General features: G+C 32.9%; 1 protein-coding gene across 4 annotated transcripts; it reads right to left on the reverse strand.

Annotated features, from left to right (window-relative positions):
• Positions 1–2586: 2586 nt before the first annotated feature.
• On the reverse strand, positions 2587–24566 carry LOC140452228 (UDP-glucose 6-dehydrogenase-like). Of its 4 annotated transcripts, none has more exons than XM_072546352.1 (10): positions 24482–24566; positions 23849–23942; positions 14861–15041; positions 9839–9976; positions 8897–9092; positions 7166–7332; positions 6952–7099; positions 6367–6665; positions 6156–6311; positions 2587–2930 (listed from the first exon to the last, which is right to left on the reverse strand). In XM_072546352.1, the coding sequence occupies exons 3-10, from the start codon at positions 15017–15019 to the stop codon at positions 2778–2780; spliced, it is 1416 nt and encodes a 471-aa protein (XP_072402453.1). In that variant the 5' UTR covers positions 15020–15041; positions 23849–23942; positions 24482–24566; the 3' UTR covers positions 2587–2777. The 4 variants fall into 4 exon arrangements, with proteins under 4 accessions (XP_072402453.1, XP_072402455.1, XP_072402454.1 ...); XM_072546354.1 differs by having other exon boundaries at positions 24486–24504; XM_072546353.1 differs by lacking the exon at positions 24482–24566 and adding an exon at positions 24060–24181.
• Positions 24567–24886: the final 320 nt, after the last annotated feature.

Consider the following 24886-nt stretch of genomic DNA (forward strand, 5'->3'; position numbering starts at 1 on the left):
ACTATAAATATACATGTAATTAATATACATGCAATTATACATGTAATTAATCGAGGGGAAAATGGAAGGGAAACGTGCTCCTGGACGACAAAGAACATCTTGCCTCAAAAATCTCCGCCAATGGTACGGGCCACGGGCACCGAACAAAGTGGTTGTTCGGTGGTACGGGATCAGCATCAGGACACTATTGAGGTCTACAAGGCACTTAAATCTAAAGACGACGAAGTAACATGGGCATTATTAACAAAGGGAGGAAACACCTTTATCACTGTAACTAGGAAATATGTACTGTTGCTTTTAGTGAGCTAATACTTCTTTTATGGGACCAGAGCCATTCTCAGATTTACCAAATAGCTGCATAATGGAGTATATCCGAAAATAGGAAAAGAAACTTAGTGTAGCCTATCGGGAAACTATTTCAGGTCAAAGGCATGAAAAAAGGATATTTTAACCTTCTGTTCGTTATGCAAAATTACGCAGGTGTTTTCACTGACGAAATATTGTTGTTGATTCGACAAATATTTTAAAATTTTTGGAATTTGCAATTCCAAATATTTTTTAAGATTATCTAAGCCTTGAATGCATTCCGAGTTAAGTATATAATTTAGAATTTTGAAGCACTTAAACAAAAATTCTTGACGATAATAAATCTTGCCAAATTACCACTTACACAAAAATTTAAATGTTTCTAGACTTTTAATTATTCATTTAGCGCCAATTTTTGTTTTCCTGTCTCTGGTGGGATCTTTAATTAAGGCATTTAATACAGTAATAACGTTCTTTAGGTCTTGGTTTATATGTCTAATAGCATTGATACGATTTTCCCACTTTGTTTCACTTAATAGTTTTAAAACTAGACTTTTCACGTAAATCCCATTATTTTAGTAAATCCCATCGATATGAGGACCATATTAAGAAAACCAGAAATTTCACTACTAGACCTAAGACGACATTTAATATATGTGCCGCACACGTCACGGATAATGTCCTAAGATTGATATAAAGAATTTGTTTCTGAAGCCCTATATTTTTCTCTTTAATGTTCGATACATTGTCGTAGCCCTGACCTCAGATATCTTTAATTTCGAACTGCAGACTAGGTAATAGTTGCTCTAATAGAAAATTGCACAGGTCTTCTCCAGTGCCATTAGTTACTGAAAAAAGTCTTAAAAAAATTCTAAAATGTCTACCTTACTATCAGTTATGTTCACACACCAAATTACAGACGTTATTTGTTCTTTATGACTTTTTTGATAATGCTTGTTAGGCTATTACGAATAGATTCAGCTAAAATATTGATTATTTTGTGTTGAAAATGCTGCCCTGAGTAGTGTGGAATACGGGTTTTGTTTCTTATTTTACATTTACTGACATTATTAGTGTTCTGAAATAACTGGATCAATGATATCAACTATCTCTATGATACAACTTCCTATTTGTCTCTCTGAATGCCAAATTTTGACTTACTAAACATTATAGGTATTACAACAATCAGCCTTTCAATCATGGCGCGCCATCGCTTTTCTCTCGATTGTAAACATTTTGTTATTCCGTATCAATAGTATAATTTTTTTGCATCCTTATCTTAACTTGCACGACGATTCAATCGAATTTACGTGTTTTATAGTATTTTCGTGCGATTAAGTTTTATGAAATAGGAGAACTTATTCCAGCTAAATTTTTCGTTGAAATGTTAAACCTTTTGAATACCGTGATTTCCATTAAAATTTGATGATTGATTCTATTTTTTTCCAACGAAAACCTCAATTATGAATTTCTTTTCTTAACGTTTCAATACGTCTCGAATAATATTTTTCAGTAATCATGTGTTCACATTCATTTTTATGTAAGTGATCAACTGTTGGCTTATTTATATTTATTATTTGACAAATTATTTGCATAAACATTGCAGTAAAATATTTAGTATTTCACATTGTCAATAATCTTGCATTCTATGTAAATAATCCATTTCCAGTCATTAAGTGGGTTTGTTCGCTTAAATATAAATTTATCAGGCTTTCACATCTGGAATTAGCCTCTTTGTTAATTGTTTTTCTTCCTTTTGTTTCTCTCTTCTTTACTGAGAGATGTCAGTCAACAATTGATTAGCTGACGATTTTTAAGGTTGGCATTATTTGTGATGTTTCTCTTCTTTACTGAGAGATGTCAGTCAACAATTAATTAACTGACGATTTTTAGAGTTGGCATTATTTGTGCTTTAGACACTCTTAAATATATGTTTGTATTTGTCGATTTGCAGCAGATCAATTCATATATGTGCCCGGCTCAGCATCAGGGTGGAATGTACAATTCGTTTCCGATTTTCGGACTACATTTTCTTCTTCATCCATTAAGGATAATAATCTCTATCTTGGCCGACACCAGCTCGAAATCTTTCATATTCATACATTGTTTGACTTATCTGCATCATTTATTAAGTTTACATATGGTTCATGTTGCTTCCTATACTCCTGTTGTCTATAATTTCGTTGATGTGTGTGCAGTACTTCAAAAAATATACCATCTTTATAAATAGTTTATTGCCACCATAATTAGGCGATATATTCACAAGATATACTGCATAACTAATACAGAATATTTTTAATTATTTTCTAAAATACAAAATTACAATATTACAGACATTACAATACTAATCAAACTGTGACATCACAATTATCTAATTAAGTACACAGCTTTAAGAAAGAATGAGATAACAAAATGGGATTATGATAAAAATCTACTAATAAAATAAATGATTGACATTATAAGTCTACAGCTTAATTCAAAATAAATTTATCTGCAAAGCTTCTTCCAATAGTTCGAACATGAAAACCAATCTGAATTAATTCTTGATGATCAAGTATTTTCCTTCCATCGAAGACATATGCAGGCTTCATCATATCAGCGTATATTTTTTTGTAGTCTAAATCCTAAAACCAAAAATAATTTGTTTACACTCTACAAATCAAAAACATCAACAGAATAATATATTACTATCAGTGCCGGTCCCAAGCCCGGATATAGGAGGATTGTTTGCGTCGAGAAGGGCATCCGGCAGAAAAAACCTTGCTAAAACCATGGAAGGAAGGAATATCGAAAGCAGTTTAGAGGCTAGAGCGTTCATGCGCAAATACGGCCTCGCTTGACCTCTGCGAAAAGAGCTAATGCTGCCCCTTTAGGGCGGAAGGGGCTAAAGAAGTTAGCCTGAGAATTGCAACTCTCAACTTCGGAAGCATGACAGTAGTTAGTTAGTACAGTAGTTCGAACAGTCACGGCAGAAATGGAGTAGGTATTATTTTTAACAAAGAGTGGAAGGAACATCTTGTAAGGATAATGAATGTCTAACTGAATACAGGTCACACCAACGTGAATATCATATGTGCCTACACCCCACAGGTAGCGTGCGAGGAACAGGGAAAGGAAGAATTTTGGAGTGATCTTGATTGTGAGATACCCAAGATTCTTGCAAACGAAAAGTGACTTATTGGAAGCGATTTTAATGGACATATTGGTAGAGATAGGTAGGAATAGAAAGAGTTTACGGAGGTTTGGGGACGGGAATAAAAAATTATGAAGTAAATAGTATAAAATACGTTCTTTATTAAGACCGAAGACCAATATGTTACCTATAATAGCGGGGGAAGGGAAACTCAGATAGATTTTGTGCGGTGTAGAAGAAGTCAGCTAAAAAGCTTACCAACTGTAAACTGATAAAAGGTGAGTGTTTAGCTAGTCAACACTGACCGGTGATACTGGATACAGAAATAAAGGTGAGGCGGGAAAGAAAGCAAGTAGGACACCAGAAAGTAAAGTGGTGGAAGTTAAAAAGCTTGATGAAAAAGATACGGTAAATGACTGGTATGAAGCCAACAAGTAAAGTTGTGGTACGAGTGGAAGAAGAAGTACTAGGAAAAACGTCTGGTAAAGGGCCTCCTAGAGACAAAGAAACTTGGTGGTGGAATTATGAGGTGCAACAGAAGGTTAGAGGGAAGAAATAGGTATGACAGGTCTAAAAGAGAGGAAGATAAGGATACAAGGTAGCAAAGAGAGAAGCAACGGCTGTAGCTACTGCTAAGCCTCCCGAAGAGAAAGGACTTAAGATTAGCAGGTCGACAACGGAGTATATGTGGTTAGGAGGTAGAAGAATGGTTGGGGACTTAGAAATGCTTGAAGAAAACTAGGAAGAGTCGGAGAATTTAAATACTTTGGGTATATAAAACTATAATTCGCCCCATAATAACTTATGGAAGTGAGACGTGGACACTCAACCAGCCTGAAACAACAAAATTATTATTAGTCTTAGAACGGAAGATCCTCCGGATGATCTTTTGGCCTCGTAGAGAAGAGGAGAGTGGAGACGAAGACATAACCAAGACTCCAAGCACTCTATGAAGATGAAAACATAGTACGATACATCAAAGCAAATCCTACAAGATGGACAGGACATATACTGCTAATGAAATACTACTAAATACAACCTTCTAGGAAAGGTCTGATGGCAGAAGGTAAGTTGGTCGCCCAAGAAAAAGATGGAAAGATGCAGTAACGAGTAATCCACGTAAGATAGGAGTGCAACAATGGGAGATTGCTACACAAGACCGGCAAGAGTGGAGGAAAATGGTAAGCGCAGCCAAGACTCAGTTAAAGTTGTAGAGCTAAGAAAAAAAGAAAAGAGAATCAAACAAAAGTAAGAAATCTTACAATTTAAGGGATAAGATTTTCATGGAAATGTACATAAACTGAAATAAAATAATGATAAATGGCCGACAACGGTATAAAACAACAGCCGCCGCACGAGAGAATCGAGTTTTATCAAAAATCTGGGAACAACTCCATTTTTGGATCAGCCACTGCTTCCCACTCCTTGTCGGATCGAGTGTTTATATTTTCATACATAGGACGTTTCAGTTTGGTTCGGTGAAGATATAATCCCGCTTTTCTCGACAAAAATTATGTGCAATTGCTCTTCTACTTAACGATGAAGAAAGAAAAACTGTAGTAAAAAGAAGGTTTAAAGTACGTCCAATGCTAAGAGAAAGGAAAAAGGAAGGTGAATACTGGACTTTATACAAAGAATTAATTGATGACGATGAAAAATATTATGGACATTTTAGAATGAATAGGATTCAGTCTGAATATATTTTAAATTTAATTACACCTTTAGTTAAAAAACAAAATACTACATTTAACGAAGCCATACATATCAAACCAAAGAGTATTTAATAAAAAGAAGAGGTATTACTTCCGTGCAAAAGTCCTAATTGTTTATCACTTTCGTGATTAATTGTCAAAAAGCAATAAAAACACATGCATAAATGACAAAATAGCCTCGAAAATTATTTTTTCAAATACTCTGTATCAAAATCAAACAAATACCTAAATAAACAACGAGGGGAAAACGACGGACATCTAATTCACATTATTTGTACCAATCGCTTACGACTCGTTACGTAGCCGTCGGCATCAGTAAAATATTGTTTTCGAATATACTGAACGGAAACGTTAGGTGTCTGAAACGCTACGTTCCTTACAGTGTGCATTGTTCATATTTAAAACCATTTAAATTATATTTTTCGGAAACTAATATGCCACGACCTTTATCGATCAGTCCACCTTTAACCCATCATTCCTTCTCTTCAGCGTATGTAATAACACACCGTATTTTCGTTTAAATTTTTATGACATTTTATATTTTGTTTTTTGCAGGAATTAAACAGCTATCAGTATACAAGAGCTACCTGTCACAAATTGGTGCCCGATAAGAAGTAAAGCGTCATAAATTGGCGACAGAGCAAAAATAGCAATGCCGCTTCGGGATTCGTCCAGCAACTACAGACACAGACTCGGGTGCCACGAGAGATACGTCGTGGATATACCGCCTGTTCAAATCAAAGAGGAATTACAGCACGAGGCCGAATAGATCGGCTTAGATTCCAAAGTATAAGATAACTATTGAAAATTGCCAAAGTTTGGTGTTGCTTATTGTAATCCATGGAAAACTCGTTTATAATCCGATACATTTTCTTCTTTTTCTACTTATACATATACAACTGAATCAGGGCATGGTGGTTATACATGACTTATAAATTAATATATTAATAGATGGATATCTTTTAGATGTAAATTTAACCTCCTGACTAAAATAAATTACTTACGATAAATTCATCCCATTCCGTACAGACAATGATTGCGTGGCACTCTTTCGCAGCCTCATATGGATCATCAAACGCAGAAATATTTTTCTTATACAATTCAGGGTCGACACAAATCTCCGGTTTGCATAATTCTTTAAAAATTTGTTCCTTGGAGACCTGGAATATATTATAATTATTATAAAAATTTTTAAATTTTTACGGGGAATATTACCTTTGGGTCATAAATTCGTAGTGATGCTCCTTCGTCTAACAAAGTTTTGCCTACGTAAATGGCTGGGCTTTCTCTAGTATCAGCGGTATTTTTTTTAAAAGCAAAACCAAGCATACAGATTTTCTTTCCACTCAAGGTATTAAAATTAGATTGTATGATTTGCTTGGTAAATCGGTGCTTTTGATATTCGTTCATATCTATTACCTGTTGCCAATAAGCAGCAACTTCTGGTAGGTTAAAACATTCACAAATATATACTAAATTAAGGATATCTTTTTGAAAACAGCTTCCACCAAAACCTAAAAAAAATGATATTTGTTTTATTAGTCTAGTCTTCAGAGATTTTTCGAAAAAAATGTAAAAAAAGAGCGCGGCACTTGGGGAGCGCCGACAGAAGTGAATACTTCTTATAGCCTGTTATATATTCCTACTTCTTATAGCCTTCATATATTCGTACGTGGACTACCGTGTAAATGTGCAATATACCTTAATATAAGTTATGTTCTTTGGCCTTTATTAAATTATTTTTTATTGTTTTATTATTATTTACGATTAAAATAATACAAAAAGGTATAATTCTCTCACCAATTGAAGCCTGTAGGAATTTTGAACCAATCCTTGAATCTAACCCAACAGCTCTAGCAACTTCTGATACATCCGCTCCGGTTGGTTCACATATGGCAGATAAGGAATTTATACTCGATATTCTCTGTGCCAATAAAGCATTTGCAGCCTAATAAATATAATATACAAACTATAAGTACATATCATTCATTTTTTAAAATCTATGATAACTTACAAGTTTTGATAATTCAGATGACCAGGTATTCATAGTAACAATTTTTTCTTTTGGTATCCACGTTTTGTAAACCGAACATAATGCTTCTATTGCTTCCCTACCAGCTTCAGTATTTTCCCCACCAATCAAAACTCTATCAGGATTGAGCAGATCATTTATCGCAGTACCTAAGAGCAAATCGATCAAATTTAGTGATAATTATAGAGAGTGTATGTAGAGGCATATATTGCAAATTTCTGCATCGTTCAAACAACATTGCATATTTAAGGTACTATTACCGTTTAGAATGCTAAAAAATGTTACATTTTCAACAACTTTTTTTGTATCTTATCTATTATATATGACAATCAAACTTTTTTATATTAATATACAACTTTTGAAGATTATATTTTTTTTTCTTTTTTTTTCCCATTGTTCCTGTATTTTAAATATGGCGCCAAAAATTATTGCTCCATAGAGGACAGTTAATCTCTGGAACGGCAAATCTGCAATACAAATACGCGCCATTTTGTATTTTTTTTTAATTTTCAATTTTTTTTGTCAACTATCACGTAACTTCTTTTTTAAAACCCTTGTCGAATTTTATGTTTCAGATTTGCCATTCCAGAGATTAACTGTCCGCCATGGAGTAGTACTTTTTTGACGAATAATTTTTGGCCCCATCTTTGAAATACACGAACAATGGACAAAACCAAAAAATTTAAAAACTGCGACTCATAAGCTGAAGCTAAAGAATACTGCATAAAAACCCGTTCAGCAGTCGATTCATACATTTCTTCAAAATGTTCAACAAGGTCAAGATGAATAAAAATGAGTGTTTGTAGTTTTGTTAGCAACAAACTTTCCATTAAAAAATTGTAAAATACACATTTTAGGCAGTTTGTGCAAAAACATTGTAACTCCCATATTCCTAACGAGGCAACACTAAGAAAGGGCTATGTGAATATGAGGAAATTAAAGTTTCTTTAAGCGATGAAAAGTAATTTTTGATGAAAATACAGATTCATGTGATCCATATATGGTACATCTTTAATAATAATTGGCGCCTTAAAAGAGGATTAGCCAGGAAAACCTTATTTAAGAGCTGGAAAACAACTAGAGAAAACCAATAATATGATTTTATTAGAAAGAAAATTGACAATATTTTATCCCAACACGTCATTTATTTTTTAAATGGCATAACAGAGTAGAAGTTGTTAGAAGTGAATTTGATTTAGTCAATAAGTTAATTTCAAACTTTAAAAAAGTATTTTTTAAAGCGCCTTTATAAAAAAAATTATCAGATATAAGCCTACCTCCAGAGACCGTAATTACAAGATGAAAAACATGGATTAAAGCAGCAATTTTCTAAGCAAATCATTTTGATGATATACAAAACATTGTGTTAGATATTCAAAATGATTCACAGTGTGTAACTGAAAATCAATTTATAAAGTTATTCAAGAACTTATTAAAAGTTAATTTTAGTGTTTTCCTCAACCAGAAACAGAAACACGAGCTAGGATTGTGGTGACTTATTATTTTTGTCACGTAAACCGTACAGTTCGTAGTATCGTTCGTAACTATATTTTTATTACCAAATTTTACTACAGCTGTACAGAAGAGACACAACGATACAAAATAGGTGATTAAATCATGAGAACCAAGCCATCAGAAATTGGATTTATGTCCAATAAAATGTGATTCGTTAAAATATAAAAACTGTAAGAGAAAACAATATATATAACATACCTTCTGCTAGAAATTCTGGATTAGATAATATCTGATGTGTCACTTTTGGTTTTTTATTAGCTGTCAAGATATTTGAAATACTTTCAGCTGCTCGTACTGGAACAGTACTTTTTTCAACAACGATTTTGTTAGTTTGAGCAGTATCAGCTATGATTCTTGCTGCCCCCTCTATGTATTTTAGATCAGGTGCTCTTCCCTGAAAACAAGTGTTATAAGTACCTAATAGGATGCACTAAAAATATATTTTTAGAACTTTTCAATGTACCGTATGTTGATATATACTGTATTCATCAAAAGAAGCAGTACCATATATAAAAGTAATACCTATCTGACAGCTATCAGGTTGTTGATTTTGAATATTAGGCTTTAGCGGTAGAAATTCCACAGCGACCGGTCAAAGAAGTGATTTGAAAGGCATTTTGATTTTTCCCAATAGGACACTTTGATCAAATTAAACTTAAAAAATTATTTCGCGTACAGATTACTGGTAAATCGATATTTTCTGTCCCCCCCCCCTCCTTTCCAGTCCGACAAGGGAGTTTTAGGGGAAATTATTTATCAAGTAACAACAATTTTTACAAAGAAGTAAATAAAAAAATGACAAAAGCAACCATAATCAATGATTGCTTTAAACTATGGAGAACGAAATAACTAAATGACATATGACTGTCATAAAATAACAGAAATTACACCTGAAATTATCGCCACTAGAAGATACGTCATATTGGCTGGAGATCGGAAAGTGTACTTTATTGTAGGGGTACTGAAGAGGTTTAAAAATTATGGTACTGTTTATTTTGGCCCATACCGTATTTATTATATTCGAAATAGTAACAAATATGCTAAAGTTTTTAATAATATAAAATGAAATAGTTATTAAATGATTGTGGAGCATCACGAAGAAATGTAAATAATAAGCACTTGTGATATTAATTCCATTACCTTGCCATTTCCGTTTAGTTTTGTTGGTGTATTCACTGATATAAATATCAAGTCAGCATCTAATATTGCTTGAGTAATGTTAGTGGTGAAAAATAAATTCGTACCTCTGCATTGCTGTACTACTTTGTCTAATCCAGGCTACAAATTAACATATACATTATTAGTTTTTTAGATACATTTATATAAAAAATGGATAAACCTAAAATTCGTCCATTGTACATGAGATATGTTTAGAATATTCTGAGGAATCCAAAAATTGAATAATATACAGAGTGTTGTATTTGAAGTAAGAAAGTTGGTATTGGCCATTGTTACATGACATACTCTTTAAAAAAAGTTTTTATTGCAAAAATGCGCAACTCTAAATAATATTCAACGTGCCCCCCCCCCCCCCCCGTGTTTTGAACACGCCACCATTTATCTATTATCGAACTTATTCCATTTGGCTGTTACACTTTGTATATATATTAACACTGTATAAATATTAATACTATGTTAAACAAAAAAACAATAAAAAGAGGTATATTAAAATTAATACCATTTTCGAGCTAGCCTTGCGCATAAAGATTAAAGTTATGGTAGATCTTATATATTTATTTCCCTTTTTAACGAGTTAAGTCATACACACGGGTGATATAGTTTTATAAATTTTAAATATCAATTATATTTATTCATAGTTGTTATGATAAACACGCATTATTACTGATAGCATGCAAGGTGACTTAACCCTAGTAACTACCTAAAAATAAAAGACTTTCAGTAAATCCTAATAACAAACACGGCACTTTATTGTCACTGTCATTAATTAAGAGGAAATTTCTATTCGTCCTCTGACCATAAATGAAATCATTCTCGAAATTATCGTTGATACGAATCTGACGTGAAATACTCGCCTCGCAAATATAATCCTTAAAGCAAGGACTCTACAAATGTATCAAAATGATATATTGGTCATACTTAATGGTTGTGAGGAGCATAATTATTTATGTACGCTACAATGCGATATGAGAAGATTTAAAGGTAAGAAAACAAGAGAAACACTCGCACGGATTCTTTCAGATAATCTAAGTAACATGGAGCAAACAGACAAGGCAGAAAAATCACTCCAAAATATATGTGAAACCTTTAGCAAGATTAGAGACGAACATATAATAGAAAAGAAAGAGAAGAGGAAATATTGATGAATGGCGATATACTGCAACTCATAGAAGAAAGAAGAAAATCAAAGAACAGCAATAGAATGTACAGTAATATTCAGAGACAAATAAGAACCGAAATACGAAATGCCAAAGAAAATAGCTGCCAAAATAAGCTGCCAAAAGCAGCTGGTCTTCAGAAATCCAACACAACTAGCAAACTTCAAGATTAACAGGGAAACATAAAAATCAAGATATGGACCAAATACATACAAGAACTCTTTGATGATAATAGGTTCGAAGAACCTCCATCCTACACATGTAATGACCATTTACCAATTACGCCAGATTATTGGAAAAACAATATCACAACTAAAAGATAGCAAAGCTCCTGGACTTGACAATGCATATGCTGAACACTGAACACATAAAACTATTTAACACCGGCGGTACTCAGCGCTTAACAAAAATATCAAATGACATGTATTTAATACGTTAATCGTCCAAATAAAGCGAAAAATATCCCACCCCCAGGTCGAACTTAGTTTTTCTAGTGAATCACGGGACGGACTAAGACCTAGGCAACCTAGGCAAGTGCCTAGGACCCTTAATATTTGGGACCCGAAAATTAGGTTTTAAGTTTTTAATGTTTTTAATTAATTTTTGTTTTTATTTAACAGAAAAACGTAATACTCATAATTATTGCTGAAACGTGTCTAAATTATACCGAATCGTTGATTGATAAAGTCGACAAGGTTGGACAAACGTTCCCGTGCTTATCGAGATTGGAAAAATGTACATAAAAAATTGTCAGAGTATAAAAACTCCAGTGATCACATTAACTCCATCACTAACTATCGGAGACAGCGTTATGATAATGTGTTAAATATGTCAGGTAAATATACTCCAATCCAGAATAAAACATTATATTTTTCTGCCCATTTCATACCATGTGCCAATCATTCTTAAATTTAATTGGAAACGCTACTGCCAAGATTTTTCATAAGAAATAAATTCGGAAAAAAAAATAAAAGGCAAATATAACTTTATTTTGGAAGCAAGGAAATATGCCCATTTTTCTTTTTGTTAAACAATGTTGAAATGACTACGCTTACCCTAGGAATAAATCATCCTGATCTGCAGCCCTCTACTTCTAGAGAGCCAAAGGTCCCGATAATTCTAAAAGGATAACGTCAGTCCTCTGTTGATGAAGTCATCGATGAAGTTATAGCTCAGTTTTGTCTTATGGAGAATGAAAATGAAAGTGATGAAGAGCTTTTACAAGATGAACTACACTGGCTTCCTCCTAATGGTTCCCATTTAAAGCATTTCAATTTTGAGGCACCGTATTTTTTTTCTCAGATATATCTCAGTGATGAAATTTTGGATTTGATTGTAGTAGAGACCAATAGATACGCCGAAGAAACCAAAAACAAATCTATGGCAGTAAACTTGCAATTACACAGATGGAAAGATACTAATAGAGACGAAATTACCACATTCTATGAAAGTGTAATGTACACTTCTCAACAATTGAAGTAGATATTATGAAAATGTGTATTTTATTTTTTGTTCATAAGGTCAAATAGAAAAATGGAGTGATATAAATAAAGATTTATTTTTACTTCGTATCTTCATACAGATGAACCTAAAGAAAGATATTCTTTAAGAAAAAAAAAAATAGAAAATAAACAAAAATTGTAAAATTAACAACCTAAAATTTCGATTCCTGCTCAATTTCTAATATCCCGAAAAGAAAAATTTATAGTGTGTGGATCCACCTCTGTGTCGCCTTAGTGCTCTAACTCTATTTGGAAGACCTCTTATTAAATTATTGATGAATTGCTGCGGTATACGTTCCCACATCTCGCGAAAGGTATTGGCCAACTGATCTAAGGTTTGGGGCGGTTGAAGGAGCCTGTTTTGTTGCCTGGACATTTCGGCCCAAACATGTTCAATGCAATTCATATCAGGTGAACACGTTGGCCACTCCATTCTTGTAATGCCATGAGCTTCTATACTTCTGACATTAATCAGAACAAATTGTTCGCCTATTGCACCAAAAAATGGAACAACTATTGGTACTATGAATCTGTCTCGATATCGTGTAGCAGTCATTGTCTCATTAATTAAGACGACTAAGTCCGTGCTACCGTCAGAACATATGCCTCCCTACACGCAAACGGATCCACCTCCAAAAAGAGTGGTTGGGACTCTCAGATTTTCATTGTAACGCTGTCCTCTTTCCCTCCATACCAATATACGGCCATCATTCGTATACAAACGAAATCTGGACTCGTCAGTAAAGAGACAATTCCTCCAATTTTCGAAATTCCACTGATAGTGTTCCATCGCCCAGCGATATCTGCATGCACGCTGCTCCCTAGTTAGTCGTGGATGGGTAGCGCACGTCTAAGCCCTTAAATTGGATGCATGTAACCGTCTTCTGACAGTTTGACTGGAAATCGCTCGTCCAGTAGCATGCCTGAAGATACTGGTAATTCTGGAAGCCGTGAATGTTGGGTTTCTTCTTGTCGTCAGAACTACAAAACGGTCTTGCCGACGAGTTGTAGATCGTTCTCTTCCTCCTCCATGCCTGTATGTTGCAGATCCAGTTGCTACATACCGATTCCATGCACGACTTATCACACTTTGCGACACATTTAGCCTCATAGCAACCTCTTGTTGAGTTATGCCTTGTTGGATCCAACGAATTAACTGCTCGAGCTGCTCTAGTTCTAAACGTCTTTGCGGCATAATGTTTTTGTGATAAATAGATTTCTTGACTTATTGACAACTGGTAAAGCCAAAACAAGCACTTTTATACGAATGATATATTCACGTTTGGAACAACATGTCTCTCTTTGTACGAGATAAGGGCCGATAAGAATAGGGAGAAAAAAACCAGATGCAAAAAATATTGGCAATAAAGATAGCATATGGAGTATAGTACATTCAATTATTTTAAAAATAGTTTTATGTTAATTTTAGGAATTTTAAAATTATCCACTTCAATTGTTGAGTAGTGTATATGGGTCTAGCAAAGTTGCCAAAAATGACGAATTACTGGTCTAAGAATGCATTATATATGTAGCAATTAGGTATCGTGTAAAATATCAAGAAACCGATTCGAATGCTAGATTTCGACGATAACGAAACGGTTGATAAAAATTACCAGTTGAAAAAACTAAGCCCTCCATTAGAAAACTTGACCAATAAATTCAAAGAGGTCTACCTTTCGGAGAAACCTGTCTTCATAGACAAAACATTGGTACCCTTGAGTAGAGACTGCCATTCAGCCTATATATAAAAATAAGAGACTCAAATTTGAAATCAAACTGTATAAACTCTGTTGTAAGGATGACTATACATACGATGTCAAAGTATACTGTGGACAAGATCAAAATTCAGATAGGCCTGCTACATTCCGACTATTTTATTAGTTATTTCGCCATTTTTAGATCACGGATGTATTTTATATACAGAAACTACTACAATAATGTCGCATTGGCCCATGAACTACAAAAGCGTAAAATATATCTTGTCGGTACTTTAAGGAAAAGTAGAAAAAACAACCCAAAAGATGTAGAGGCCCAAAAATTAAATAAAGGAGAAATTTGCGCAAAGCAAAGTAATACAGGAGTGGCTGTTTTAAAATGGCAACAAACGTGATAGTCTTTGTCTAAGCACTATTCATACTGACGCAACCACTAAATATACACGAAGACGAACAGACATAGAAAAACCATCTCTTAATAAAGTTAGAATAGAAGAATAGAAGAATAAAGTTATATTCTTCCCCTTTACTTGGGGAAGATTGCGTCCTTGCGTTTATACCATTCGCTAAATAAGCTAACTTTATGTGTATATGTTGTCGTTCACTTACCTCATAAATTGGAAGTTTGTCGGAGTTCCACTGGGCAATTCGTTCCTCGCTAAGATCAGCAACAGTAACTTTAATATCTTTACATTTTAATGCTATCACACTGCAGGTTGGCCCTCCTACGTACCCAGCTCCAAGGCAACAAATATTCTTAATCGTCATGTTAATAACTGATTTAGATATTCTAAAAATATTTATAACATGCATACAACAAGAAAATGTAAGGCAATAAGTTATTTAAAATACAAACAATTCACTTTGTTTATCTACTTTTCATGTTCTTTAAATATTGTTGAATGTTTAGCACTCATTTTAGTTTGTGTCTTTTATAATAATATTTTCAAATTATTTATATATATTTAGTTTAGGGGAATTAAAATATTATTTACATAATAATAAATCGACCTTATTTAAATGTTTATTCTGCGTATTGATATTGATAATAATAGAATTACGCAAATATACAAATAACAAAGTGTAAAATAATTGCAAATGTACAAAAAATCTAAATATTTTTATAAAATATGCATAAAATAATAAAAAATGAATTTTTTTAGTAACAGCTATTTTATTTAATACACCATTAACAGATTTCCACATAATTGTAATGATTAACTAATTCAGTAAGTATAAATAACCATCTCATTAAATATTTAAATATGTAACTGTACTTTTGGTTGATACTGCGTGGATGGAGTATCGCAGTAATTGTAGATTTTGAGATTTAAAAGGGGTCGTTTGGCCTAGTAGAGTTATTATTACCTCAGTCTATCTGTGAAAGAATCATCGATTTCGCATAAAAATCAGGTTTTTTAAGGTTCTAAAAGGTATAACATACTGCCTCATGTGATGAGGGATAATTAATGAGAAATCCTTAAAGATGTACAACTGATTTTGCTTTGTTTGTTTTTAACAATCATAAAAAGTGAAAAAATTATTTTTTTACAAAACTGTTTAGTCAAAGTTTCTAAATTAAAATATATAAACAATTGACCGAGATAATTGCAAAAAAACCCTAATTTTTGCAGTAATTTATAGATGTTACTAACTTTGTGTTTGCGTAATGACATGTCATATACCTATTTGAAATTATGGTTATTAATGAGAACTGAAATGTTCTAAATATCATCTAGATCGACCAAATAGTTTGTAAGTTATTCATTTTGTTTATTCGGAGAACGATTATTTAAACAACTGTACTGGCCCAAACAGTGACTCTAAGGATATTTAGCAGGTCGTAATCGATTCTTTGAGGCTTCAATTTTAGGTTATATTAAAAAAAATCAACATTTTATCAAAATACTTCTTAAAAAAACCGTATGAAAAAGGGCTGAATGTTAGTTTATAAACATTTATAATAACTTTGATACTTTTTATGTTACGCGCTTGTGAGTAGGCTCACAAAAATTCCACTAAAAAGTCGCGAATTAATTTATTTATAAGAGATTTAAACAAAAGCTCGCAGCCAATACATACGTAAAATCCATGTAGATTTCAAGATCCATATTACTTTATCATTATAAATAAAAAAGTTATAGCAGTTTATAGTTAAAATATTTTAGTTAAAAAGTTGGGATTTAATTTGTTTATAAGTATTTTAAACATAATTGAGCCGTAACCATTGGCAGTTTGGTTAATGGAAGTTATAGAACAATTCAAAACAAACATTTTAAGGTTTGGTAAATGTTTCTAAGTTAATTTTTTGTCGAGATATTGAAAATTGATTAACGCGCTACAGATTATTGAAATCGATGACATCCCCCCTCCTGTGGAGACTCTGCGACTGGGAAAAAAATACATGAGAAAATACATGATAGAATAGATACATAAAAATGCATCAAAAGTTAAAAATAAAATAAAGAAATAAAAATGTTCAAATATGCCACAATACTACGCAATCACTTACAGCTTCCAGGAAGGTTGGTGGTCGTGACAGCCTCTCCTACGGCGGAGTTCGTCTTCTTCTTGGTCGTCCGGATCCCATTTGCTGTATCCAACGGGGTTTCGTAGGCCAAGTGTGCCTAAGCCTACGTGGTTTCGACCACTTCTCGGTAGGGGGACAGTGACTGGGCCTACTCCGGAACTTCCATTAGTATCTGGGGCTTCCAACTTCGAAGAATCCTGACTCGTCAAAGGTGTCTGTACACTGAAGGCATCAGGTCTGCAGAAGGTCTCGATGTCGGCATGTTAGAATGAGTGCTCTAACATCCGATGGTTCTCCCCGCTGTCTTTTTAAATCCAGCACACGGTGGATTCATCTGTGTGCCTTTGGTGCAAATGGGCGTGAGTTCGAAATTGCACTCGATGACAGTATGAAAGCTAAGTTATTCTTGGAAAAGCCCCATCAAATATCTATTGTGCAATTGTTTTTCACGAAACACCATTTTGTTCATTTTTTCAAAAGGAACAATTCTTATTTTGGTAAAATTAAATATCTCTAATAGTTTAGAAGATACAATCATTTAAACAATTGTTAATAACAAATTATTTGACGGATTTTCATCCTGGTACTCTCGAAAAATCGAATTTACGCACCAAAAAACAAAAAAAAAACGTCAAGACTCAAGGTACTGAGGGGACACATGGTGCATTTAAGGAATGAGTTAAGAAGTGATAAAGTGGGAGGACAATATTTACGTAGAGAATGTAGGGGAAGTGTTGGGAAGAGAAAAAATTTTGAGGAGAGAAAATTTGCTACGTTTAAATGTTTTATAGCCAAAAAATGATTGTTTATAAAACGAAGCAAAGCAGCTGTACGTAATCAGCAAAACCTTAAGAAGTATTAGATTTTTACGTGAACATTACCTGAAATCGATTAATTTTTCACAGATAAACTGGGGTACAAGTACGACAGAGTACTTTTTTCTACCGCCGTCCAGTCAGAAATAATGTTTCATCTACATAAATCTCCCGTTTTTCAAATGTGTGCAATTCCAATTTAATCAATGCTAATTGCGATATTTTTAATTGTACTATCAGTCAAATTTTTAGAGTAGTATTATAAATAACTCACAGTAGGTATGTATTGATTAGAAAAATATGTTACTATATTAATTAACTCATCGACATTTTTTAAATATTTTTATATTTTCTGCAGGTATTATATTTGTAAAATCGGTAAGATAGTTTCAAAACAAATTCAGATTTCTGCTTTAATCTGAACCTTCTAAAATTGCAAGGTATAACAGACGTTGATAAAGATGTTAATAGAGACATGGGGAATCTAAAATTTGCATTCCACGACATGTCTATCAACTAAGCAAAAATCCTTAACGAATTTGTTTCTTGTACTCATACAGAGTAGATCCGAATAAAATGAAAAAGACAATGATAACAACATATTAACATCTTTATCAACGTCTGTTATACCTTGCAATTTTAGAAGGTTCAGATTAAAGCAGAAATCTGAATTTGTTTCGAAACTATCTTACCGATTTTTCTATCAGATGTCGCTATTGCGTCCATAACGAAGCCATTTTATTGTTGCTTCTTAAAAGACAGAAAAGATTTATTTTTCACGTTGAGAACGCCTATGAATAACTCTTCTGATGAGACTTATTAAGTCGAAATACTTATCAACAGATACATAGACGCTTTGTACGTAAAATCAAATATTTGCTGTCTTTTTCATCATATTATATTTGTGTTTGTATATCATGTTTCCTGTTGGAAATAAATAGTTATATATCTATCTATCTATCTATCTACCTATCTATCTATATATTTATCTATCTATCTATGTATCTGTTATCTATAATAGAATGCCTACATTGCCTACAGCACCTTCTTACTATCGTCCGATAAGCTTATTACCCTTGATGTCCAAGATATTTAAAAGACTCCTGCTAAATAGAATAAGCGAAACTATACCACTCGAAAACATAATACCCGAACATCAGTTTGGTTTCCGTCAAAAATATTCAACAATCCAACAGTGTCATAGAATAGTAAATAAAATCAAGAAAAGGCTGGAAGAAAAGACTATGTGTGTCTCAGTATTTCTCGATATTCAGCGGGCTTTTAATAAAGTATGGCACAACGGTTAGCTGTATAAATTAAAATCTTTACTGCCTAGGGATATGAACCTTATCCTGAAGTACTATGTTAACGAACGTTCGTTCCAAGTAAAAATCAATAATGATTTCTCAACCTATCACTCAATCCAATCCGGAGTTCCTCAGGGAAGTGTCCTCGGTCTCTTCCTGTACCTAATCTTTACTGCTGACATACCTATTACAGATGACGTTACAGTGGCGGATTTTGCCGATGATACAGCCGTATTAGTTTCAATCTTGAGTTGCATTTGGACCGAAAGCTGACCTGGAAGCAACACATTAATGCCAAAAAAACTCAATACAAAATTAAAACAAATGAATTGGTTACCTGGCAGAAAGTCACAACTGTCATTGGAGAACAAAATACTGCTTTACAAAGTCATACTAAAACCAATATGAACTTACGGCGTAGAACTCTGGGGAGGTAGCAAGTCTTCAAACACAAAAATTTTGCAGACCTTCTAATTAAAAACACAAATTGGTATGTAAGCAATGTAACAGTCCACAATGAACTAGGCGCACCAACCGTAAAAGAAGTCATATCTTCTTCTTCGGGTTCCTTCTCCTATCGGAGGTTGGAAATCATCATCGCTTCACGCCAAGTCATATCACTTCACGCCAACAAGGCCAAAATTCTTAATTTAACGCACCACAGCCAAATTATCAGTGAATTATATCAGCCACCAATGGAGGAACGAAGATTGAAGAGGACTTGGCCAGAAGACCTGGTTACATAGGTTTCCATGAAAAGGGAAAATTATCGCTGGACGGTACCACAAGATCTACAAGATCTACAGACACTTTTAGATAATGTAGTAAATGCTAGTGAGGAAAGCGTACTAACGCTTAATGCTAATAAAACAAATTTTATGACAATTTCCAAAACACAACAACAAGACTTTTTAAACATAAGAGGGGTTTCAATAGAAAAAGTAAAAAAATACAGATATCTTGGTACAATTATTAATGAAAATAACGAGTATACAGAAGAAATAAAAATGAGAATTGGACAAGCTAGAGCAACATTTCATAAGATGAGAAAAGTATTATGCAGTAGAGACCTTAGTTTGCAACTCAAAATAAGAATATTACGTTCATATTTGTTTTCGGTGCTGCTGTATGGGGTCTGGACGTTAAAGAAAGAGGTGAGCGATCGACTGGAAGCATTCGAGATGTGGACCTACCGAAGCAAAATAAAAATAAGTTGGGTAGACCGAATAACAAATGTTGAAGTCCTCAGAAAGATGACAAAGGAAATGGAAATCATGAACACGATTAAGATAAGAAAGTTACAATATCTCGGCCACGCTATGAGAGGGGATAAATATGTGTTGCTACAAACCATCATGCAGGGAAAAATACAGGGAAAACGAAGTATTGGAAGAAGACGCATCTCCTGGCTCAACAATCTGAGAAAGTGGTATAATTGCAGTTCCGTCGACTTGTTCAGAACTGCAATCTCAAAAGTGAAAATAGCTGTGATGATTACCAACCTCCTTAGAGGAGACGGCACCTAAAGAAGAAGGTACCCAAATTAAGTCAATACTGTGATCACATTTACTAATTACTCAATGTACTGTTTATGAGTAACTTTGATTCTTATTCTAGTTATTTCTCATCAATGCTTTCATTGATATTATGAATAACAACTGTTTAAAAGTGTCTCTTTGTTTTAACCTCTTTCTCGATTAAATTTCAGGTTTTTTCCCCGTTATGAGAATAGTGGGAGGCAGCTGCCCTCCACAGAATTAGAAAATCCATAAATGTTTATTTAATGTTGTTACTGGAATTTATTAAATTCTTTAAATAACTTTTTTAATAATCAAAAAATATCTATTGAAAATTATTCAAATTAGGGTACCGGCCATTTATCTTTATTTTTTATCGAAATTGATCGTTATTTAAACAATTTTCATCTTAGATTTATTCATGATTAAAAAATAATCTGCGATTTTGAAACCCTGTGTCAACGTTCTACAAAGTAAAAATATGAATTTGATTTTACCCAACAAAAATAGTAAATTTTATATGTCACAATTGCCACAAGAAAATAGCTTTAGGGCAATATTAAGAATTTGATTATAGTGAGGAAACATATTCATCCTTAGGGTTGCACGCGGTAATGGATAGGATAGCTGTAAAATAGCTTAAATGTAACGTGCTCGTACAATGAATGAACGAAGAAGGAATACCATTAAAATGTTTGTCGAAAAAAAAATAACTAAAGGATTTATATTCCAAATTTTTTTACACTGAAAAACCAGAGAAAAAGCGTATCTTCGAGTAGCTTTGATCGCGAAGTTACTTACGACAAAAATTAAATACTAAATGATTTCACCTTTGAAGGAAACCACCTTGTTGAAAGGACAGATATATGTACTTACGTGCTAATAAAAAAGCTTCAATTTTATTGTTTCTTTAATGATCGTTTTACCAGTTAAAACTATGTGTACCCGTATATTTTAACACCCAAGGATTCATTTATTTATATGTGCTCATTTTGATCAAGTTCAACCATTCTAATGATTCGATGGGATTTCACTTAAGGTTGCTGAGATCATTCCATACTGTAGTTTCTTAAAATGATGATGCATCAACCTTGGGGCATCTAAACAATCGATACACGAAATTCGTGAATTTGGAATTTCTTCTGTATGATAAATTTCCAATATATATATATATATATATATATATATATATATATATATATATATATATATATATATATATATATATATATATATATAAGTTTAAATAATTTACTTTAACGTATGGTCCTGAAGTTTTGGGAAAAATTTCACCTGGTCTGATTGAGAAGCAAAATGCATTTAACAAAGAAGGCCATGGAATTGAAATGTTATCAGTTATTGACATTTAATAAACAAAGTAGAATATTTTGGTTTGTGCTCTGCAAAATGTCTTATAAAATTGATATTCGTCGAGGTGTTTATAATATGGTTGAGCGAATGTCGAAACGAGATATTGTTAATATTTATCGAGATCAAAACATAAGCAAATCGACAATTTATCGCACAATCAGAGAATGTGAAGAAGGGATATAATGTGTTAACTTGCGTAAAAGTGGCCGACCGCGGATTTTGAACCATATAAGAGAGGCAAGACTGATTGAAGCAGCTAAGAACATAATTGGGGTCTCACAGCGAAAACTGGCCAGAAGATTTCATGTTGGAAAGAGTACAGTATACAGGACCCTATCGAGTAACAATATTATCTACCGGAAAAGAAGGAAAGCTCCAAAATACACAGAGGATCAATTAGAGAGAATTCCGAGATGTTGCCGCGCGTTAAGGCGAGTGCATAATATCTTGCTTCATGTCATTACGCGAGGATCACAAGGGACTGGTACGAAACTAACAACATTACCTTTGTACCGAAAGCAGACAATCCCCCCAACCTACCTCAGGCTCGTCCAATTGAAGAGTTCTGGGCAATATTAAGTCGGAAAGTCTATAATAACGGATGGGAAGCACAAAATCGGGAACAGTTAAGACGCCGCATATATACAAAAATTAGAGAAATTGACGCAGAGGTCGTCCAAAGGATGATGTAACGTGCCAGGGGAATTATTAGACAAATCGAAAATAATGGTCCCTTGTCTGTCATTTGAATTTTGATTTTTAATAAGGATAGTTAAGTTAAATTGTTGAATAATTTAATAAAAATATAAGATTATTGTGGTCAGAGTTATATGCTTTTGAAATTTTTTCCAAAACTTTTGGACTATACGTTATATATTTTTAGTTAAATTGCTTTGTAGGTAGGTACTAATGCAAACTTGAATAAAATATTTTAAAATTGAAATTTTCATTTAAAATACTTGATTCCCTATAATATGAATGTTATAAGCATTAAATTTTAAGTTAGGTCCAAACCGAGGGTTCACTCTTTCAAACAGAATTTTTTTAGCATCAAAAACGGACATCTACCATCACATTTGGATCAAACATGGACATTTACCCATTTTTGTTCCAAAAGCGGACATCTGTATTTTCAAATAATAATTTTATAATAGTTTCATATATTTCTGATATCAGAATGTCCACAAGATAACTTTTGAAGCCTTCACTAAAATTATAGGAAGTGAGATTTTTATAAAAAGAATAATAGCAGCTGTGTATAAAAAAACCAATTTAGGTATTTTAATTTTTCTTGCATAACACATGTCCGTCTTTGATATGAAGCCATTCAATTGTATAATATGTCTCTAAATGAACACATTATCAGTTAAAACCGTATTTTTGCTCGTATTCGACAGTGCTTCAAATAATTGGAGAATTTGCTATTATCTTTCTCAACACAGCGGTCCGTTTAAGTCAAATATCCAAAATAGTTGCAAATTCGTGAAATGTACTATAACTATATACGATAATATTTGAATTAAAGGAGATAACTCTGCTACAGTTTTGTCTTATTAATGAAAAACCTTTAAAATACTCTTCGGATCATAATGTGATGTTTGTATCATTTTTAAAAAATGCATATTTATGTTGTACACACATGCGCTATAAAAATGTATTTTCTTAATAAAAGACCTTAATCGCCACTACTTTCACGTTTACAATTTTGGGCACCGTAGATAGTGAGCAAAGAGATATTTAAAAGTTCAGTAAAATTACTTTTATGTCTAGTAATACATTCATCAACAATTTGAAACAATACACCTCGTAAATTAATAATGCAAATTTATGTTCAGTAACTATTATATAGTTTTCAAGATATTAATCTGTGATTTTAATTTAACACTTACTTGTAATTAATTGTATTATTTTTAATAATTTTATTTATAATCAACATTTAAATATAACTATAAAAATTAATCATGTTTTAGAAAATGAAAAATAGAATTGGATTTTATGCTTCACCGTATTTTAATTAATCATTTTAGATTATAAGTTATCGATAAAATAGGACTTACCTGCTCTATATTATCACAGACTTTTTATAAATAAGTACACTTTCTTGATTAATATGACATCAGATTTATTGCCACGGTATCGCTAAACCATAATCTGAAATGAAGTAAAAAATTGAACTTCTAAATAAAGTTTTAGTCTCCTCCCCTCCAACATTAAACACAGAGATGAAAGCAAAAGATCATTCAAATCAAAACAACCAGTAACCAGTACCGAATTGAATTCTCTGAACTTGACAGTGTTCTATCCATCTGTTTTAAATTAACGAAACAATACTGGTCCTTATCTGCATCCGGTGTTTTTGGGAGAAACGCGGAGGTGTTAATAAAGAACCAGCACAAACTCAAATAACTTTTTAAAAAATATATCTACACTCATGAATAAAAAAATCATAAAGCAAATACAAACACATATTTTATAGCATAGTAAATTCTTTTCATTCATAAATTAGAAGCATAATCCTTTAAATACTCGCAATCCCAATTATTTTGCAAAAAGTATTCTTACGGGTAGAAAAATATAATATGATAACCAACTTTTAAGCTATCAAAAATATTTTGAAACACAAGAAAACCATTAATTTCTGTTAACTATAGTGTTAATCATTTTATAGTCTAAATACAAAGTATACTCACTTACGATTTCTGCCACATGGCTCGCTGATTTACTTACTATCCTACTACTATATAATTCCCGCCCATATTTATTGCGTGAGATTGGCACGACATCTGCAGCTATAAATTCAACTCTAGTCAACGTAAAATAATCACTAATTGTACGTCAACATATTAAGCATTTAGATTGTGATAGTGATGACATATTACTTTTATATTGGTATTTTTTGTATCGTATTAGATATTCCTGAATTGGGACCTTGTTTAATCTTTTACTCCTCATGTTATAAGAAGGTTCTGAAGCTGTTTAAATAAAAGTTCAATAAAAGCCACATTGATTGTACATTCTGTATTGAGAATTACATTTTACATGTGTTGTAAAAGTTTCTGAAATAAAACTTATGAATGATCTTAACCTATAACTAT

Source organism: Diabrotica undecimpunctata, chromosome 10 (genome assembly GCF_040954645.1).
Source record: "Diabrotica undecimpunctata isolate CICGRU chromosome 10, icDiaUnde3, whole genome shotgun sequence".
In the NCBI taxonomy this organism is placed as follows: domain Eukaryota; kingdom Metazoa; phylum Arthropoda; class Insecta; order Coleoptera; family Chrysomelidae; genus Diabrotica; species Diabrotica undecimpunctata.

Coding starts and splice junctions, on each gene's coding strand:
- LOC140452228 (XM_072546352.1), bottom strand. CDS start 15,019: ATGACGATTAAGAATATTTGTTGCCTTGGAGCTGGGTACGTAGGAGGG. Junction 6,666..6,951: donor ATTCCTACAGGCTTCAATTG/GTGAGAGAATTA, acceptor CATTTTTTTTAG/GTTTTGGTGGAAGCTGTTTT. Junction 2,931..6,155: donor CGGAATGGGATGAATTTATC/GTAAGTAATTTA, acceptor TTTTGGTTTTAG/GATTTAGACTACAAAAAAAT.